This window comes from Callithrix jacchus, chromosome 8 (assembly GCF_049354715.1).
Source record: "Callithrix jacchus isolate 240 chromosome 8, calJac240_pri, whole genome shotgun sequence".
NCBI lineage: Eukaryota > Metazoa > Chordata > Mammalia > Primates > Cebidae > Callithrix > Callithrix jacchus.
Genome location: NC_133509.1, coordinates 57,457,611 through 57,477,270, shown reverse-complemented (window position 1 = coordinate 57,477,270; position 19,660 = coordinate 57,457,611). Strand labels below are relative to the sequence as shown.

Sequence of the window (19,660 nt, the reverse complement as noted above, 5' to 3'; positions counted from 1 at the left end):
ATTAGCTATTAAAATATACTGCCTTAAGACAGCTGTTTCTTCAATAGTTAAATAATAGGGTTAGGTCCTATGTCTTCATCCACACACTGAAGACCAGGCCTTAAGGGCTGTACTGAGTGGTGTGGGCACAAAAACAGACAGGAAGCAGGCTTACGTGCAAGGACTTTAGGATGTGGAGGGAGAGTTGCTAAGCCAACAATTCCAACAGAGGATGACAGTGTTCTGTTAGGAGCTGGGAGGAGAGGCCCCTCCTATGAGGTGGTTTCCCACCCAATGCAGCAGGTGTGGAATTTGGGCTGGGGATATTAAGAAAGGTTTCCAAGGGTAATTACCGAAAAGGTAGGAATTAGCCAGGCAGGCAGGGGAGGAGGGGTATTCAAGCAAAGGAAACAGGATGTGAAAGCACAGCCTGAGTAAAGAAAACAAAGAGAGTTCCTAAGTACATTTTTGAACATCTATTAATGTCCATTTTAAGAGTTTCTTGGCCAGCAGTTACTCAAGCCTGTAATCCCAGCACTTCGGAAGGCCAAGGCAGGAGGTCAGGAGTTCGAGACCAGCCTGGCCAACATGGTGAAACCTTGTCTCTACTAAAAATACAAAAATTAGCTAGATGAGGTGGAATGCACCTGTAATCCCAGCTACTTGGGAGGCTTAGGTAGGAGAACTGCTTGAACCCAGGAGGCAGAGTTTGCAGTGAGCCAATATTGTACCATTGCATTCCAGCCTGGATGACAAGAGTAAAATTCAGTTTCAAAAAAAAAAACAGTTTCTTTTCCCTCCTCTGCATACCTATAAGCAGCTTCTGTGAAGTCTAACAGACCTAACACAACAGCCTCTCATAGGAGGTGTCAGTCAGTTAACATGTATTTGTTGAGCACCCACTAAGAGCCCTACATGGATGTAAGAGATGCCTAAAAGTCTTGTGCTTTAGTTAGAGGCCACCCAGTTCTGAAACCAGGGCTAGTGAAATGCAGAAGCCTTGTTTGTTCATGTCCAGTGAGGCCAGCAGGCAACAGTAAAGCAAAGAATACCATCACCTGCTTCCCCTATTGTGGCGACACCAATTTTCTTTCTACTTCTGTGAAGGTTCTGAGGTTTTCTTTTTTTTTGAGACAGAATTTTGCTCTTGTTACCCAGGCTGGAGTGCAATGGCGCAATCTCGGCTCACCACAACCTCTGCCTCCTGGGTTCAGGCAATTCTCCTGCCTCAGCATCCTGAGTAGCTGGGATTACAGGCATGCGCCACCATGCCCAGCTAATTTTTTGTATTTTTAGTAGAGACGGGGTTTCACCATGTTGACCAGGATGGTCTCGATCTCTTGACCTCGTGATCCACCCGCCTTGGCCTCCCAAAGTGCTGGGATTACAGGCTTGAGCCACCACACCCGGCAGTTCTGAGGTTTTCTACTCAGAAAGGCAAGAGAAATAGGATGAGGAATGGAAGAGGATTAGGAAAGAGTTTCCAGCCAGGCACAGTGGCTTGCACCTGTAACCTCAGCACTTTGGGAGGCCGAAGCAGGACGATCACTTGAGGCCAGGAGTTTGAGACCAGCCTGGACAACATAGTGAGACTCCATCTCTACAAAACAAACAAAAAACAAGGAAAGGGTTCCATCATGGCTAAGGCAGGCTCCTCTTTGGAAAGATTAGCTGAGGCCTCAGAATAACACTTCCCCTCCCCCAGCACTCCACCACTGGCCCCCCTGGAAGAGGGTGGCTTTGGCCTTTGTGGTTCATGTCCGACCTCACAGCAGGGAACTGTAGACTGAGTCAACAACATTCAAACCTTGAAAAAATAAGCAAGAGTGGTGAGGGGCATGCGGGGGAAAAAGAGTAAAGAGAGGAAAGCCAGAAACAGTGAGCCAGGAAAAAAGGGGACAGAAGACAGGCTCCAGACTGTATCTACGGAGAGACACAGAAGGGAGATGCTGCTGCTGCTGCTGCCGCCACTACTCCTCAGGACTGCCACAAGCCGATGTCTACATGATGAGACACAGAAGTCTGTGAGACTTCTCAGGCCCCCTTTCTCCCCACTCCCCCTGAAATATCGCTCTTCCTCCCTCACCCTCCCTAGCTTCCATGATCCTCAACCCCTACGAATCCAAACCTGCTATCTAGGAGATCCTATATCAGATGGAGCTTGGGATCCTGAGGAAGAAGGGACAAGAGGGGGATCGCGAGCCCTGGCCGCAGTGAGAGAGGCCACTCAGCGAATCCAGGCTGTCCTAGCAGGTGAGTGAGGGAACAGGAGATATCAGGGAGGGTTGAGGAGCAGAGTGGTCCAGGGGAGGAAGATCAACCCAGAAAAAGAACTGGAATTCTAAGGTATAGAGGGGAAACTGACCTTTTGTCAAGTCCGTCCAGTGCAAGGACCCCTGCTTCTGAGTCGAGATGCTGCACGGTACTGCCATGCTGTCTGGGGAGACCCAGATACCCCAAACTACCACAGGTGAGTTCATGTCATTGACAATGTATGTAATTCTTCTTCAGGGATACCTAGAAATGTCCTCAGCTCACCTGCAGATACTCATTCTTGGTAGGTGCAGCCTCTTGAACCCAGGGTACAAAGGAGAGAGTTGCCTAGGGACAAAGGTGAGATTGAATCAACAACTGAAATATTGAAAAAATAAGGGGGGTTGGGGGGATATGCAGAGAGACAGTAAAGAGAGGAAAGCCAGAAATAAATACACCACGGAAAAAGGGGAGGGAAGACAGGATCCTGAGCAGGCTGGAGATCCTGAGCTAGGATCTGGAGATCTGCAGCCTGCCATAACCATTTCAAGACCACCAGCATCCAAGTTACTGAATGTGCTTCTTAACAATGTAGATGGCTGGGTGCAGTGGCTCACGCCTGTAATCCTTGCACTTTAGGAGGCTGAGGCAGGTGGATCACAAGGTCAGGAGTTCGAGACCAGCCTGGCCAATATGGTGAAATTTCATCTTTAATAAAAACACAAAAATTAGCCAGGCACGGTGGCAGGAACCTGTAGTCTCAGCTACTCGGGATGCTGAGGCAGGAGAATCGCTTGAACCCAGGTGGCAGAGGTTGAAGTGAGCCAAGATCATGCCATTGCACTCCAGCCCAGGTGACACAGGTGACAGTACAAGACTCCTTCTCAAGAAAAAAAAAAAAAAAAAAATATATATATATATATACACACACACATCTACATATAAGTATATTCCTGAGCTCCTCTCCCTGCTAAAATTCAGTAAATCAGAGACTAGGGGTAAAGAGGCAGAACTCTGTATTCTAGCCAGCTGCCTAGATAACACTAAAACAGACCAAAGAGACTCATTCTCCCCTATCCCTCATACCCAATTTCTTACTATCCCAGCCTATCTGCTAATGCAACATTTTACTCCCTGCCAGATTCCTGACGCCCACCTTCATGGTTATGCCTTGTGGCCAGAGCAGGGTCCCCCACAACTGGTCCAGCCAGATGGACCTGGGGTCCAAAACACTGATTTTCTACTATATGTACGGGTTGCTCACACTTCCAAGTGCCACCAAGAGGTGAGGTTCAAATCAAATCTCCTTTCCCTGTTCTGCCTCTCTAATCTTAAATCTCATGAGTAGGGTTAGAGAACATAAAAGCAGTTTTTCTGTTTTGTTTTATTTTACTTTTGTTTTGAGACTGTTGCCCAGGCTGGAGTACAACGGCTCGATCACAGCTCACTGCAGTCTCCACCTCCTGGGCTCAGGTGATCCTCCCATCTCAGCCTCCCGAGTAGCTAGGATTATAGGAGTGCACCACCATGTCCACCTAATTTATTTTTTTATTTTGTGTAGAGACAGGTTTTGCCATGTTGCTCAGGCTGTCTCAAACTCAAGCAATCTGCCCACCTGGACTTCCCAAAGTGCCAGGATTGTAAGCATGAACCACCATATCTGGCCAAAGCAGTTTTTATTAAGCTCTGCTGGCAGCCAGGTGCAGTGGCTCACACCTGTAATCCAAGCACTTTGGAAGGCTGAGGCAGGTAGATCATGAGGTCAGAAGATTGAGACGATCCTGGCCAACATGGTGAAACCCTGTATCTACTAAAAATACAAAAAGTAGCCAGGTGTGGTGGCGTGCACCTGTAGTCCCAGCTACTCAGGAGGCTGAGGCAGGAGAATCACTTGAACCCAGGAGGTGGAGGTTGCAGCAAGCCGAGACTGCACCACTACACTCCAGCCTGGACAAAAGAGTGAGACTCCATCTCAAAAACAAAAACGTTGTGCTTATTTGGGATAACTTAGGGATTGCTAGTAACGTACAGGTAAAGGCTACCTCCACCCACAGCCATCCCTTGATACCACTCCTGCAGAGTTCTGCAGAGTCCCCTGGTCCTCCATTTTCAGGGGATTTCTTCTATCAGTGTTACCCTGCTTTTCTCCTTTCTGCCCCTACCTTGTCCTGGTCCATCCACAGCCCTCTGTCATAGCCTATGCTGCCTGCTGCCAGCTGGACTCAGAAGACAGGCCCCTTGCTGGCACCATTGTCTACTGTGCCCAACATCTCACCAGCCCCAGCCTCAGCCACAGTGACATCGTCATGGTGACTGCTGCATGATGACTAGGAGAAGCAAACAGGTTGCGGGATAGGGGGGCCAGGTTACTCAGCTTCTCATAAAGTGGAAGAACCTACAGAGGATGGAATAGAAGGTGCCTCAAGCTCTTGGAAGAGCTGATTGGGCAGAGGGGTTATAGTGTTTGATCAATCCTGCTGCAAATGTGGCCCCCTTACTGGGTAGTCATTTGTCCTTAGGTCACAGTACATGAATTGCTCCATGCTCTGGGTTTCTCTGCACAGCTCTTCAAGAAATGGCGAGACTGCCCCTCAGGATTCAGTGGTAAATGAGAGGAATGAGGCTGAGGACTCCCCACAATCAACCAGAGGGAATTCACTATACTATAACCTCCTTCCTTCCAATTTTACTCCACCCTTCCTCGTTTTCTTCTCCTCATATTGCCTTCTTCCCTTTCTGTACTCAGTTAGAGAGAACTGTTCTATAAGGCAACAAGTGACAAGGCAAGATGAATGGGGACAACAGCTTCTCACCACCCCAGCTGCTAGCCTCAGCCTGGCCAAACACCTGGGAGTGCCGGGGGCTTCACTGGGTGTTCCCTTAGAAGAAGAGGTGAGAATAAGAACACCTAGGGGTGATGGAAGAAAGGAGGAGCCAGCTAACAACCAGCTATCTGCCACCTTGTCCAGGAGGGCCCTTTGTCCTCGCACTGGGAGGCCAGACTACTCCAGGGTTCTTTAATGACTGCTACCTTTGATGGAGCTCAGCGCACTCGACTCGACCCAATCACCCTTGCTGCCTTCGAAGACTCAGGCTGGTACCAGGTCAACCACAGCGCTGCAGAGGAGCTGTTGTGGGGCCAGGGTGAGAAGTAAGGGAAACATGCAAAGGGGTACTCATGACCCAAGTCAGCTCTGGGAGAAGTGGGAGAGCTGGAGGGGTGTCTGCTGCTGAGGTATAATTGAAGCTATGAGCATAGCTGGTGCTGAAAGATGTTTGGGCTTCCTTTGTTGAGGGCTTTCTTTCCTTCCTCTCTCATCTCTCAAGCAGGATCTGGCCTGGAATTTGGATTGGTGACCACATGTGGGACTGGCTCCTCAGACTACTTCTGTACTGGCAGGTGTGTGTGCTAAGTGGTTAGGGGACTGTACGGCTGTCAGTGATCCTAGTGTTACTCTATCATCCCCTTCCACACAGTGGACTGGGCTGCCACTACCTGCACCTGGACAAGGGAAGCTGCTCCTCAGACCCCATGATGGAAGGCTGCCGCATGTACAAGCCCTTAGCCAATGGGGTGAGTAGACAAGAGAGCAGACAATGGAACTGAGTGGGTCTGGAAGGCAGTCAACTTCAAAGGCATCAGAACAAACACTGTTTTACCTTCTGACCTGCCCTTCAGAGTGAATGCTGGAAGAAGGAAAATGGATTCCCTGCTGGGGTGGAGAATCCCCATGGGGAGATCTACCATCCCCAGAGCCGTTGCTTCTTTGCCAACCTCACTTCACAGCTGCTCCCTGGGGATAAGACCAGGCATCCTTCTCTTATTCCACACCTCAAGGAAGCAGAGCTCACTGGACGCTGCTACTTACATCAATGCACAGGGAGGGAAGCTTACAAGGTGCAGGTGGCAGGTTCACCTTGGGTCCCATGCCTTCCAGGAAAGGTTATTCAGGTGGGTACCATAAAAGGAATAGTTGTGGCATACTGGCAAAAAGGAGTTGGGAAATACTTGTATGGAGGTACTGTCCAACCTGTTTTGATGTGCATACATTTCTCCTAAGTACCCACTGAGTCCATGACTCTGATGTAGAATACATTTTCTTTAGAAGGAACACCTGAGCAGATAATCAAGGCAAAACTACATCCTGCTACATATTTCTTTGCAGATACCTGGGTACTATGGTCTTCTCTTCTGTCCCCGGGGTCGGTTGTGTCACACTAATGAAGATATCAAGGCTGTTACTTCCCCACCTGTGAGTCTTTCAACCCCAGATCCGATATTCCAGCTCTCTTTAGAATTAACTGGGCCTCCAGGCCACTCCCTGGGGAAGGAACAGCAAGAAGAGCTGGCTGAAGCAGTACTGCAGGCTTTGGCAAGCAGAGGTGGCACTGGCAGGTAAAAGCTTGAGTATTTATACAATGGGCCAAGGAGAATCCCTAAGTTCTTTATAAGTCTCCTCTGAAGACTTATCCCCTTCTTAAGCCTGCATCTGTTTCATGAGATATACTCTACCAGGAACTATACCTCTATTAAAAGATCCAAATGTCCATTTAGGTGCTATTTCCACAGCCCATCAGTTACCACTAGCTTGGTGTTTACTGTACATATGTGGAAGTCCCCTGGCTGCCAAGGGCCTTCAGTTGCCATGCTGCACAGGGCCCTGACTCTGACTCTCCAGAAACAACCCCTAGAAGTGTATTATGGCGGAGCCAACTTCACCACAGAACCCAGCAAGTAAGATAATATTCCAAGTACTTTTCTTTCAAATCCATGGAGTCCAGGTGTTTGAAATTAATTAAGCACTCACTTGTGTGTATATTGTCCTAGACAGAGTTATGTGTTTTAGAGAACAAAGATCCCTAGCTAACATGATCACTACCTGACTCCTGACTCCCGTACAATAACACACTCTCCCATCTCTAGGACACAGGGATCTTAGTCCCCCTCACCTCTTTTTTTGAGATAGGGTCTTGCTCTGTCACCTAGGCTGGAATGCAGTGGGGTGATCTCAGCTCACTGTGGCCTCGACCTCCTTAGGCTCAAGTGATTCCCCTATAACAGCCTCTCGAGTAGCTGGTACTACAGGTGCACACCACCATGCCCAGGTAATTTTTGTATTTTTTGTAGAGACAAGGTTTTGCCATGTTGCCCAGGCTCGTCTCGGACCCCTGAGCTAAAGCAATCTACCCGCCTCTGCCTCCCAAAGTGCTGGGATTTCAGGTGTGAGCCACTGCCACTGCTCCCAGCTCCCTTCCTTTCTTAAGCACTGCTCAGGGATTGTGTCTAGCTACCTAAAGACCATAGACTGACTCCTTCCTTAAGCTACTTTCCTCGCTGCTAAGTTAGGTCTTCTTCTAATAATTTAAGATGCTAGAAGACTTAGATTGTGATCTTATCCCTACTTTCAGGTTCTATAGTCCCTCTTAATTATTTCCTGTTTATCTTAACACTTGGATGAGACAGGGTTTCATGAGTTCTATTTATAAGGGTAAAGCCCCTTAGTCGGCCATAGTGGTGTGACATGCACCTATAGTCCCAGCTACTCGGGAGGCTGAGGCAGGAGAACAATTTGATCCTGGGAGGCGTAAGTTGCAGTGAGTCAAGATTACATCACTGCACTCTAGCCTGGGCAACAGACCAAGATCTTGTCTCAAAAAAAAAAAAAAAAAGGCATTATTCCAGGCCAGATATTACCTTTATGTTCCTAGGTTGCTGGTTACTTCAGACCATAATCCCTCCATGACCCACCTAAGGCTGTCCATGGTACTCTGCCTAATGCTGCTAATCCTGGTGGGTATACTGGGAACCATAGCCTACCAGAAAACATCCACTCTTCCTGTGAGGCCATCTGCCTCTTGCCATTCACCAGAGCTCCATGGCACAAGGGTCCCAGTTAGAGGAATAAGGGAGGTGTGATGTCCAAAACACGATGGGGGTAAGGAAGAGAATAATTTCTTGGAAGGCAACTGAACGGAAAATCTACTGTGTATACTTAAGTCCTACTTTCTTTGTAATGCCTCTTTCCCCAATATCAATTTTACACAGCCTGGCAATGAAAAAATGGTGTTTTACAGTTCTAAAGATTCATTCTTTATTCTGGTACAAAAATAAACTGTTCAACCAGTAGTGTCACTTATTTTCATATTGTTGTAAAGCAAACTTACAGAACAGGCCTGCTACCAGTTCCAAGAATATCACATACATATGCTTTAGAAAAAGTCAGGTATGATGGTTCATGTCTGTAACCCCAGCACTTTGGGAGGCCAAGGTGAGAATGGATTGCTTGAGGCCAGCAATTCCAGACCAGATTAGGCAACATAGCAAGACCCTCATATCTACAAAATAATTTAAGAATTAGCCAGGTATGGTGGTGCGTGCCTGCAGTCCTAGCTACTCAGGAGACTGAGGCAGAAAGATTACTTGACCCTAGTTTGAGGTTACAATGATCTCACACTCACTGATGATCACGCCACTGCACTCCAAACTTGAGTGACAACCCATCTCTCAAAAAAAAAGTCACTGCTATTTGGATTCAAACAGTGTGGAGGAGGAAGTAACTAATTATCTCCCTCTCCTGATTTTTCATAATTTTATTAAATCATCACCAGGAAAGCTAATGGTTTAGATATCGCACAATTACACTAGAATCTGGTAAGAGCGGTAAAAGCAGACAATGGAATCCAGTTAAAGTATAAAAATACCACCTTTTATTGTCCTGTCTTATTTCTGGGGAAGGAGGGTCCCATTTTACACACTTCATAAGCCAGCAGTGGGCTTGAGTTACAATGTGTAGGTTCCTTTTGGTTATAGCTGCAGAAGAAGCCATCAAATTCTTGAAGATTTGATATCTCTTGAAAAGAAGCAAACTAGTAGACCGATGAGCTGGATTGCTTAGATTGATAACATCTACAAGTAGGAGTCCAGTTGACATGCTATTAGTGTTGAAACAACTATGCCTGTACTGGTCAATGAGTTCAGTCAGTTGGTTGGAATACCAGTTCCAGTCCTTTAGATGACGACACATTTGAACTGAGTTCTCATTGTAGAGTCATGGCCTTGGGACATAGACATAGAGTCTTGGCTCAGCTATGGTTATCTTCTTCGGTCTGAATGCCTATCAGTCCTTACCAGCTGTAGCAGCCACTGCTTGGTAAAATTTTGCCACAAAGTCTGGCTCACTGAACTCCAGCTGTCTGACAAACTCATTGCGCTCCTGCTCAGCCCAGCCTCGAAACCACTGATCCCAAAGATGTAGCTGGCATTCAAAGATAGAAGGTGGTCGGTTTGCCCCAGACACACTAAGCTGCTCCAAACTATTCAGCAGTGGCTGTAATTTTCCTGGCACTGCCTTAGCTACCAGGTCCTCTAGGAAACGTTCACGCTGGGGACCTGACCAATTGGCAAACCAGTGAAGAATACATTTCATCTCCTGGGAGGTGATGTAAGACATTGGAGGAGGGGAAGGGTTAGTGTTGTGTGGTATTGAGGGTAAGAGAGACGGGCAGGATAGTGGCATTGAAGAGGAAGGTGACTCCAGCGGCATCCTGAAACATAAAAGCACTGTTATATACGCTCCAGATAGAGCAACAAAAATACAACTTTCAAGCAACAAGAAATCTTACCACACTCAATTAGCATCTACAGAGAAATTACTATATACCAATTCAAGGACCCAAAACAAAGAGTCCTTTATTTTGATTATCATCCAACTACGTTAGAGAAATCACCAAAAATAATTTCATTTCATATTTGCCTGCTTTTTTTCTTTTCCAAACCCAATCTTCCCTAACTACTGTCTCCCTCCATCTTTCTTATAAATAACCTAAAAATAACCAATTATATTTCGTGTTCATTCTCTCCCTCTTACTGCTATATGCCAGGTTGGGTAAAGAAAAAAAACAATGATTAATGTTGGTCCATCACATCTTCTCCAAAATGAAAAAGCACACATTTTTAAATCTAATACCTGCAGCTGGTCAAGGCTGAAGCTAATTGTTTTGTAGCTATCAACATTGGGGGGGGGAGAAAAAACATTATTTATTATAAAAAAAAGTCTTCAATGTGCATATAAGCCTCTGAAATATGCCAAGAACTTCATAACATCCGTTACCTCCTTATATTTCCTGTAAAGCACCAGGAAAAATTAAAGAGCAGAATAAGGGCCTTGCTCAAAATTAGGTAAAGCAGTAGAAGAACCAGAAGCCTGGTGTTTATTCAAGACTTAAAATAACAGTCCAGTCGGTTTGTTGGCTTAGAGATCTAACAAGTGTTACACTATTTTATGACAATCCATGTATTTGAACAATTGCCTTCAGTATTCGGTATGGGCCAGACGAGGTGGCTCATGCACTCCCAAAGTAATCCCAGCACTTTAGGAGGCCAAGGTGAGAGGCTCGTTTGACCCCAAGAGTTCGAGACCAGCCTGTGCAACATGACAAAACCTCACTTCTACAAAAAGTAATAAAATTAGGTGTAGGGGCACCCACCTGTAGTCCTAGCTACTCCGGAGGCTGAGGTGGGAGATCACCTGAACCAACGAATTTGAGGCTGCAGCGAGCCGTGACCACACCATGCACTCCAGCCTGGGTCAGAGCGGAGTGACGCAGAATAGAGTGACCAAAAAAATGACAAAAAAATTAACAATTTAAATTAGTTCAAGTACCAAAAAAGTTCAGGGTTGCATTTTCCAGTTCTTGCCCTACAGGAAGCAGTTACTCCAAAGGAACTTATTATCTTCTTCGGAGAATGGGAGAACTTCTCCAGGATCTTGCAACATGGCTTCCAAGGTAAACTTAAAGTTCAGCGTCATAAATCACTTCACAGTCTGGGTCCGAAGAAACGGCGCTGCCTCTTGCCCACTTTGCAGGCCACGGAACTGGTAATTCCGATTTCTGCCCTCCCACCCCCAAAAAAGCCTAAGATGGGAGTGGCAGGGATTCAGAGGACAGAGGGCAGAGGCTGTTTGCGTAAAGCAATAGGAGGCTTGCCCTATTAGGGTAATCCGCAAACACCAAGTCTGATCCGGCCCACAGAGATACTTCTACCCCGCTTACCTCCCCTTTTCTCTCGGAGGGCACCCGAAGATTGTCACAAGAGTCCTTACAATCCAACCGCCACAACTTCCATATTTCCTGAAAACCCTAAGCTGGGCCAGCCCGGCAGCCCACGCATTTCCGGCCTCGGACCCGCCCCAAACACCCAGGTGCCCCAGCGCCTCATCTCTGGGTCCGGAGATAGACGAATATCTCCGATTATGGTTATGCCCGAGTCGAGGGCTTCCGAATATATTCGATTCAAAACTTCGGCAAGACGAAGAAAACCGAGCCTGAGAGCAGGGCGAGAAAAAGGGAGATGCACGGCGGATGGAAAGAATTGATTGGTGCCGATGTGGAGACGGAAATATCCGAGCACATCCGGAGGAACCCGGGAAGTTCTGAGTGGTAATCGAGGGTAGAGTACGGCAGTGGGCGGGGTCACCCCGGTACGTTCGAAGGGCGTTGGCGGAAATTACCGAAGATGCCCGAAGCCGTCGGGACGGACCCGAGTACCTCACGCAAGATGGCGGAGCTGGAGGAGGTGACTCTGGACGGGAAGCCTCTTCAGGCGCTGCGGGTGACCGACCTGAAGGCCGCACTGGAGCAGCGAGGCCTAGCCAAGAGCGGGCAGAAGAGTGCCCTGGTCAAGCGGCTCAAAGGGGTAAGGAGTCGGCGTTGCTGGGGTGTCGGAGGAGAGCGGACCCGGTAGAGACGAGTCTCTGTCGCGGCGCAGGCGCAGTATCCGGGCTCGGCGCGAGCTCGCTCAGGCCGCCAGCGCGAGCCTCTGGATCCGCGCGCACGGTGGTTGGTGAGGTTTGCGCTGGAATGGAGATCGCGCCGGTTCCCGCCTTAACGGCAGCAGCGCGAGCCCAAAATGGGAGTGTGTGCACTACTCTCCAGGAGTGTCTTAAGCTCCTTCCTCCTTCCCCCACCCCCTCCTTGTTTGTGTCTGTGGTTTCGGCGCATGCGCTGCAGAAGGAGTTAAATCCCACTACAACCTCCGGCGTTGCTGGCCTGAGGGGGGCGAGTTGGGCTGGGTCGGAGTTAGGGGCATAGTTGCGCGGAGGGGTGGATGGGGTTGGTATCGGTATCCGCAGCAATAGGTTTGGGGTAGGGTAAAATGTCTGCTCGATTAGATGAGGAGGTGAGATGAAGAGAGACCTTTATTTGAAGGGACTTGATGAGAGGTGTCTAATTTATAGGGCATCCAGCGGCAATTTGGGTGGTTAAGAGTTTGTTGAATATCGGTGAGAGAGGTGAGGCGGGTTGATATGTATATTGGGGATTTTGAATCGGTTTGAGATTAAGGTGGGATTGTCATGAGGTAGGTGTAGATCGATTCGTTTATTTAGGTTTGGTTTCAAAGAAGGTAAGATGAGGATGTTTTGGTTTTTAATTAGAGTTCAGTAGGATACGTGGCAGGTAGTGCAGATGAGGGCTGGGTTGGCTCAAGGGTTGAGTTGGCAGACCGTTGCTTATACTAGAAGCTGGTGGGGGTGGGAGTGTGTGTATATTTACGTATAGATTAGGTTAGACCACAGTTTACAGGGTCTGTGGTCATTTTTTTCTGTAGCCTTTTCTTTGGAAATTTTATAAATTTGATAAATCTAGGTGCCACTCTGCTGGAAATTATACAAGTTGACTCTAGTCCTGGATAACTCTTTGACCAAATAATAACGTCAGGCAAAAACCAGGAGCCCCGTGGCTGCTGGTTGGTTCCGCATATTTAAAACTGGTTTGATTATTTTAAGTAATTTTACCTGCACGGTCAGATTTAGAAGGGGCACTTGGCAAAAGTGCAGAAGATAATAGGGATTGTAATACTGGTTCTGTTACTGATTTTATGACATAGCCAGGTCACTGATTCTGTGTGCCTGCATTTTATATCTGTTCATTTAGTCGCAGTATCCATGGCTACCTTTAAGGGTCTTCTGGAGATGAATGAGAGCAGTGATAGTAAAGGGATTTCAGGTCCCTGGAAAAGGAATACAGTTTAATTGTGTGAATTTAAGCCATTGCATTTAATTAAGAGGTTGTGGTAGGGGTGGGGGTTTGTTTTTCTCATTTTTCCTCCTCATTTCTGACTTTTACCCTTCTCTATACCAGGCTCTAATGCTAGAAAATTTACAGAAACACTCAACACCCCATGCTGCATTCCAGCCAAATTCCCAGGTGAGAAAGAAGGTTCATTCAATGAAGTGGGCTCTTTGGATATACAGACACATGGAAGAACATGGTGTTGTGTATTTAGTGCTTAACTCCTCACCACTATTTTCCTAAGCTCCCTTGGTCAGAAATGTCTCAAACCAGGGCAGTTGAATTCTAATCAACCCAATTATGTACAAGGGCTTGGAGTAAAGAACAGAATCAGAGGAGCTATTAGTTAATTTATAGTAATTGAAATGGTATGTGCAGAAACATGTGGCTTCCATTAATTAAGTGTAGTACAGAGATCTGAAGTCATATATCTGTCATAAATTTGGGAAAGGTAGTTGATACCTTTGAATACAGATATGAAGTAGACCACCAATAGGGCTGTGTAGAGAAATACTTGCTGATTAAGAACTCTGGTTGACATAGATTTTCCAAGGGTTCAATCCTTTGTAAGTCACCCACCATTGCTAGTGTTAACTAACTCAATGCACTTACTGATAAACATTACTAATAACTCCATTACTTAGGATAAGAAACTTAACCTTTGGAGGCCTTGGTTTTCTCCATTTCCTCATCTGTAATACGAGAAAAAGTCAGACTAAGCCCATGGGTTTATAACTGCTCTGTTGGGGCTTTGTGGAGCTGCTTTAGGAGGGGCTTTCTACAGGAAATACCTTCTTCCCAAGTAAGCAAGGCTCATACTCTTCTCTTAGATATACTTTTATCTGCTTTAAATTTTGAGTCTCTGCATGAGATTTCTTTTAAATAAATTATTTCACAGTTAAAAACCAAAAATTCTTAGGCTGCACAGTCTCTTAAGGTTTCTTTCAGCTTTTAAAAATCCCCTCATAATGTGTATATACTTAGGAAAAATCCAGATCTTTGTTAAAGCAATGGTGTGCAGCCTCAGTACTAGATGAAGTCCCAGGATACTGTGGAGAACAAGAGAGCCTTCCCACTCCCTTGTTACCATCACCTCATTAAGCTGTAAGTATCATAATCTAGACAGCTTTTAGAGGTTCAGTTAAGTACTTTAACAAGCATAAGAAACTGCGTAAGTTAATCAGCTTAATTGTATTCCTTTTACCCATTGCATTTTAGTCTTTGAAGCTTTCCTTTTTATTAAGATAGGGGTTTTGCAGCAAACATGCCTATTCTGTAATACATGCAACCCACCTTTCAGCAATGCCCATTGAGTACCAAGAGACTCATTTCTACTTTAGGTGAAAATAAACATTTACTATGTTTAGGAAACATGACTAATAACAGAAAATATTAAGGTTTTTTTGCTTTTTAGGGAGTTCTAATAGGACTTGCTAAGTAAGAAGGTTTTAAGGAGGAGAACTTGTGAAGGGAAGGCTGAAGGTCAGAAGAACGACATGGGAATCTGTATTACAGAAAAAAAAGTAGGAAAGGCGTAAGCCTCTGTTACCAAGGATTTTCTTTCACCCAGAGAAAATGGAGTTATAACTTTGTCTAAATGCTAAATGGATAACCCTTTTCATAGTCTATTGATTTCATACTTTTAAATACTATACTTGAATTTTGAAGATGTTTGATAAAGTATTTCCTGGATAGGAGGTCAGGTGTGGTGGTTCATGCCTGTAATCCCAGCACTTTGGGAGGTTAAGGCAGGCAGATCACCTGTTGTCAGGAGTTTGAGACCAGCCTGGCCAACATGGTGAAACCCCATCTCTACTAAAAATACAAAGCTAGCCAGGTGTAGTGGCACACATCCGTAATCCCAGCTGCATGGGAGCCTGAGGCAGGAGAATGGCTTGAACACGGAAAGCAGCGGTTGCAATGAGCTGAGATCACGCCATTGCACTCCAGCCTGAGTGACAGAGTGATACTCTGTCTCAAAAAAAAAAAAGTTTTCTGAGTAGGTAATGATTGATCTTTTGGAGGAACTGGCTTTTTTTTTTTCTTGAGATAGAGTCTTGCCTTTAACCCAGGCTGAAGTGCAGTGGCACAATCTCAGCTTACTACAACCACCACCTCCTGAATAGCCAGGATGACAAACTCACACCACCATATGCCCAGCTCTTTGTATTCTTTGTGGAGACGAGTTTTGCTACATTGCTGAAGCTGGTCTCGAACTCCTGAGCTCAAGCAGTCTTCCCACTTCAGCCTCCCAAAGAACTGGGATTACAGATGTGAGCCACCATGCTTCAGTCTTGATACTACCGAAAGAAAATTTTAGATTACCTTTAGGTAATATGCCACATTATCTAGGAATTTAGCCTAAAAGGTATAATTACCAGAATTTTATTTTATTTTTTATTTTTATTTTTATTTTTTTTGAGACCGAGTTTCACTCGTTACCCACGCTGGAGTGCAATGGCGCAATCTTGACTCACTGCAACCTCTGCCTTCTGGGTTCAAGCAGTTCTCCTGCCTCAGCCTCCCGAGTAGCTGGAACTACAGGTGCACACCATCGTGCCCAGCTAATTTTTGTATTTTTAGTAGAGATGGGGTTTCACCTTCTTGACCAGGATGGTCTCGATCTCCTGACCGCGTGAGCCACCGCACCCGGCTGAATTTTTTTAAGGTTATTTGTGGCTGGGCTCAGTGGTTCATGCCTCTATGCCAGCACTTTGGGAGGCCGAGGTGGGTGGATCACTTGAGGTCAGGAGTTTGAGACCAGCCTGGTCCAACATGGTGAAACCTTGCAGGTGTGGTGGTGCACACCTATAATCCCAGCCACTCATGAGGCAGAGGTTGCCGTAAGCTGAGATCATGCCACTGCACTACAGCCTGGGCAACAGAGTGAGACAAGTTCTCAGAAAAAATACATTTTTTAAAAGTTATTTGTATACCAATATCGCTACTTGGGAACTGAATATTTGAAACAAAAAATTATGTGCAGTTCTTTTTGCCCTTTATTTTTGTGACTGAAGGCTATTCTGTTCCTCAGTGTAGAACTAACTTAGAAAAGAGCCCTTCAGCATTTTAGTTACCTTTCTTGGTTCCAAGTATAAGGAGTAGACCTTTGCTCCATGGAAGTTTCTCCTTTGCATTTTCCTACTTTGTTTTCCTAGACCCTCTTTTTTCATTTTCTCTACACAGATTGGTGAGGAAATGAGCCAGAACAGTTTCATAAAACAGTATCTGGAAAAGCAGCAGGAGCTACTTAGGCAGCGTCTGGAACGTGAAGCTCGAGAAGCTGCAGAACTTGAAGGTAAGCCCAGATTGTCACTTTTAACAAAGAGTTCGTCATTCTTATCCCTGTCACCAAGCAGATAGGCCTAACTAGGTGATTTCACAAATAAGTGAGGCTGAGACTGCTACTTACTTGCTTTTGTAGCCCATGAAGCCAAGTGATTTACTATTTAACTTTTTGTCAGGGAAGAGGACACTTAATTTGACTGTCTTGTTAGAAGAGGATTTCTGCCAACAGGAAGAGTTATAAGTAAATTAAGCTACCATTTAGATGAAGTAGAGCTGAATCCCAGGGAGTTTTTTTCTTTGTATACAGTGCTCTTTTTGGTATGTATCTCTGTATCTATGACTTTGCCTGACCTCCTTCACTCCTCTACATATTCCTACATGCTGAGTCCTTCACTCCCTCCCTGCCCCGACCCAATCTGTACTTTGCAGAAGCTTCAGCTGAGTCGGAGGACGAGATGATCCATCCTGAGGGAGTGGCTTCCCTGCTGCCTCCTGACTTTCAGAGCAGCCTGGAGAGACCAGAGCTGGAGCTCAGCAGACATTCGCCCAGTACGTATCTCCCTCCCCACTGCGCTGTTTTGTCAATCCTGCGTAGTTGGTGGGGGGAGGTAGTTACACCTCCTTTCATGCTAAGCCTCCATGCAAGTCCCAGGGAAATTCTGTGACGTTAATATTTGACATCTATTTCTCATGGAAATTATGCTCTTTTTGAAATCTGCTTTCACCCATATATTGTGTTACTTTCTCAGTGTTTACAAAGCAGTATGATTTTTCTTCTTTGTCTATACCTCTTCAACTCTTCTGCCTCTGAATTTGGCAACGTCAACTCTTTCATCTCTTCACCAGTTGTATATATTATGTGTTAACACATTCACTCATGTCCGAATTGGGCATCTGCTGTGGTTTAATCAAATTTTTATTATGTACCTGTATACCAGGCACATGCTAGACACTAGGAATATAGTAAAGAAAGAAACAAGTCTAAGCCCCAAGAAACTTAGTCTAGTGAGGAGATGGGCATTAGTTAACAGTTGTATTGGTTACTGTGCAAGATAATGCAGAGTATTATGTGAGCATATTATAATAGGGAGCTCCAACCTAGTATATGACATTGGTTCAGGCAAGATTAATTTCTTCACATTATAAAAAATATTAAGCACCCAGGAGCAGTGGCTCACACCTGTAATCTCAACACTTTGGGAGGCCAAGGCAGGTGGCTCACCTGAGATCAGGAGTTCGAGACCAGCCTGGTCAGCATGGCGAAACCCTGTCTCTATTAAAAATAACAAAAATTAGCCAGGCATGGTGGCAGCACGAGCAAGAGAGCGAGACTCCATCTCGAAAAGTATATATGATGATGATAATAAGCCCTCAATTTTGCTTAGTATCTCAAGCAAAAGTCTATAAATATAGCCTTTGTCTTTTGGGAACTACCTAAGTCAGTGTACTTTGAGGAGAACATGTACAGGTTGAGCATGCCTAATCTGAAGACCCAAAACTTTTTGAGCATTCACATGACACTCAAAGGAAATATGCTCATCAGAGCATTTCAGATTTTGGATTTTCAAATTAGGGATGCTGAATCAGTATAATGCAAATATTCAAAAATCCAAAACATTTGTCAAGCATTTTGGAAAAGGGATACTTAACATGTATATAAAACATGTGTTGTTAGTAGATATGTTAAACCAATGCATAACTTAAAAAGTATTTTGAGTAATTACTAATGCTAGTGCGGGAGGGGGAATCCACTGTAATCAGTGTGTTTAGGATGTGTGGAAGTTTCCAGCCCTTCTGATTAATATATAGAATTCCTTCATGGACTACACTTGATTTTAATCAAAAGGCTGAGTAGTATTAGAATTCCTTCATGAAAATATATTTTTTAGAAGATATTTAATGGCGGGAAAGAAATTTTCCAAAAGCCTAGAGAAAATAGAGAGCCTTTGAGTCTAATTTTAAGCTCCTATTTTACTCAGTCCCTGTTTTTTTGTTTTTTGTTTTTTTTTTATCCTAGTCTTAGAAGGACATTTTTAAAAACCTTTTAGTAAGAAAATACTGACCAATACTTTGGAATTACTAAGTTCCTTAGGGGCTCTTTTCTCCTGAAATATGAGAGTAGTAGACCCTCAGTTGATCCACTTTGCTCTTTGTGCTCTTTCCTTCCTGATTTTAAAGCCTAGAGGAAAGAGAAAGCTTTTCTAAAATTAATTGTCAGTTTTTCTTCTCAAATAAAACTCAAAAATATTTATTGAATTTCTACTACATACATACCTCTGTGTGAGAGTATGTGGGGAGTTAGCACAGCATAAAATCTGTTAGGAAGAGAGAACAATTGCACATAAACAATAGAAGATAGTACATCATGTAATGATACAGATACAGGGACCCAAAAGAGTGGAAGAGCACTGAGGACTAGAGTGATTAGAGAAAGCTTCATAAGAAGGTATAGGATTTGAGCTGAGCCTTAGAAATGGTTAGGGATTAAATCGGCAAAGATAGAACATATTTTTAGGAAGGAACAAAGGCAGAGAGATAGGAATGAATGTGGTATTTTTAAAGGAAAGGTAGACTAATCTAGCCAGAGGAGAGTATTCACATTCGAGAATAGCAAAACAAGGTAAAAGGTAGATTAGGGTGATATACAGAGGGTTTTAAATGCCAGGCCAATAAGTATGAGTTGTTTTTTTTTTTTTAATTCTATAGGTAATGGGTGAACTATTGAAAATTCTTAATAGGACCATGATTTGATAAAGACCTTTCTTTAAAAAAAGAGAGTCTCTCAGTTCTTAATATAATTTGAAATGAAAATGAGGAATGATTTCTGAAATGGATTTCAAAAGCAAAGATTGAGAGAGAGTAGAGGTAGCCAATCTTTTCAGTGCTTTCTGTCATCAGTAAGATCCTGCCAATAGTAAGACCCCGCCCATAGCTAATAATTGATGGAGAAAAAAAAAACCCAGAGGTTAAAAAAATAAAAGGTGAAAAATAAATTGGAAAGCATGAATGTAGTAAATTGTAGAGTACTGCTAATAATTGCCTTAAATGCTCTTCAGTGTCTTTTATA

General features: G+C 44.8%; 3 protein-coding genes and 1 long non-coding RNA gene across 6 annotated transcripts in view; 2 read left to right on the top strand and 2 right to left on the bottom strand.

Moving 5' to 3' along the window:
- Positions 1 to 12,012, bottom strand: part of LOC128928791 (uncharacterized) — a 38,542-nt gene extending 26,530 nt beyond the window's left edge. For both annotated transcript variants that reach the window (XR_013521111.1, XR_013521110.1), the window contains exons 1-2: positions 11,745 to 12,012; positions 2,518 to 2,580 (exon numbers count right to left, since the gene is read on the bottom strand). This is a non-coding gene — a long non-coding RNA (uncharacterized LOC128928791). The remainder of the gene's footprint in view (positions 1 to 2,517; positions 2,581 to 11,744) is intronic.
- Positions 1,799 to 8,277, top strand: CIROP (ciliated left-right organizer metallopeptidase). The gene is made up of 14 exons (XM_054239802.2): positions 1,799 to 2,232; positions 2,356 to 2,449; positions 2,541 to 2,592; positions 3,374 to 3,517; positions 4,416 to 4,541; positions 4,752 to 4,836; positions 4,979 to 5,124; positions 5,202 to 5,376; positions 5,563 to 5,632; positions 5,710 to 5,806; positions 5,912 to 6,184; positions 6,399 to 6,628; positions 6,788 to 6,967; positions 7,942 to 8,277. The coding sequence occupies exons 1-14, from the start codon at positions 1,818 to 1,820 to the stop codon at positions 8,147 to 8,149; spliced, it is 2,295 nt and encodes a 764-aa protein (XP_054095777.2). The 5' UTR covers positions 1,799 to 1,817; the 3' UTR covers positions 8,150 to 8,277.
- Positions 8,918 to 11,400, bottom strand: C8H14orf119 (chromosome 8 C14orf119 homolog). Of its 2 annotated transcripts, XM_009005766.3 has the most exons (3): positions 11,287 to 11,400; positions 10,720 to 10,815; positions 8,918 to 9,777 (listed from the first exon to the last, which is right to left on the bottom strand). In XM_009005766.3, exon 3 carries the CDS (start codon positions 9,774 to 9,776, stop codon positions 9,351 to 9,353), a length of 426 nt encoding a protein of 141 aa, XP_009004014.1. In that variant the 5' UTR covers position 9,777; positions 10,720 to 10,815; positions 11,287 to 11,400; the 3' UTR covers positions 8,918 to 9,350. The 2 variants fall into 2 exon arrangements, with proteins under 2 accessions (XP_009004014.1, XP_002753676.1); XM_002753630.4 differs by lacking the exon at positions 10,720 to 10,815.
- ACIN1 (apoptotic chromatin condensation inducer 1) overlaps positions 11,434 to 19,660 on the top strand; it is a 36,241-nt gene continuing 28,014 nt past the window's right edge. Inside the window, 5 exon segments of the mRNA XM_002807207.6 lie at positions 11,434 to 11,682; positions 11,685 to 11,929; positions 13,375 to 13,440; positions 16,492 to 16,603; positions 17,023 to 17,142. Of these exon segments, the coding sequence (XP_002807253.1) occupies positions 11,619 to 11,682; positions 11,685 to 11,929; positions 13,375 to 13,440; positions 16,492 to 16,603; positions 17,023 to 17,142 (607 nt within the window). The 5' untranslated portion in view covers positions 11,434 to 11,618.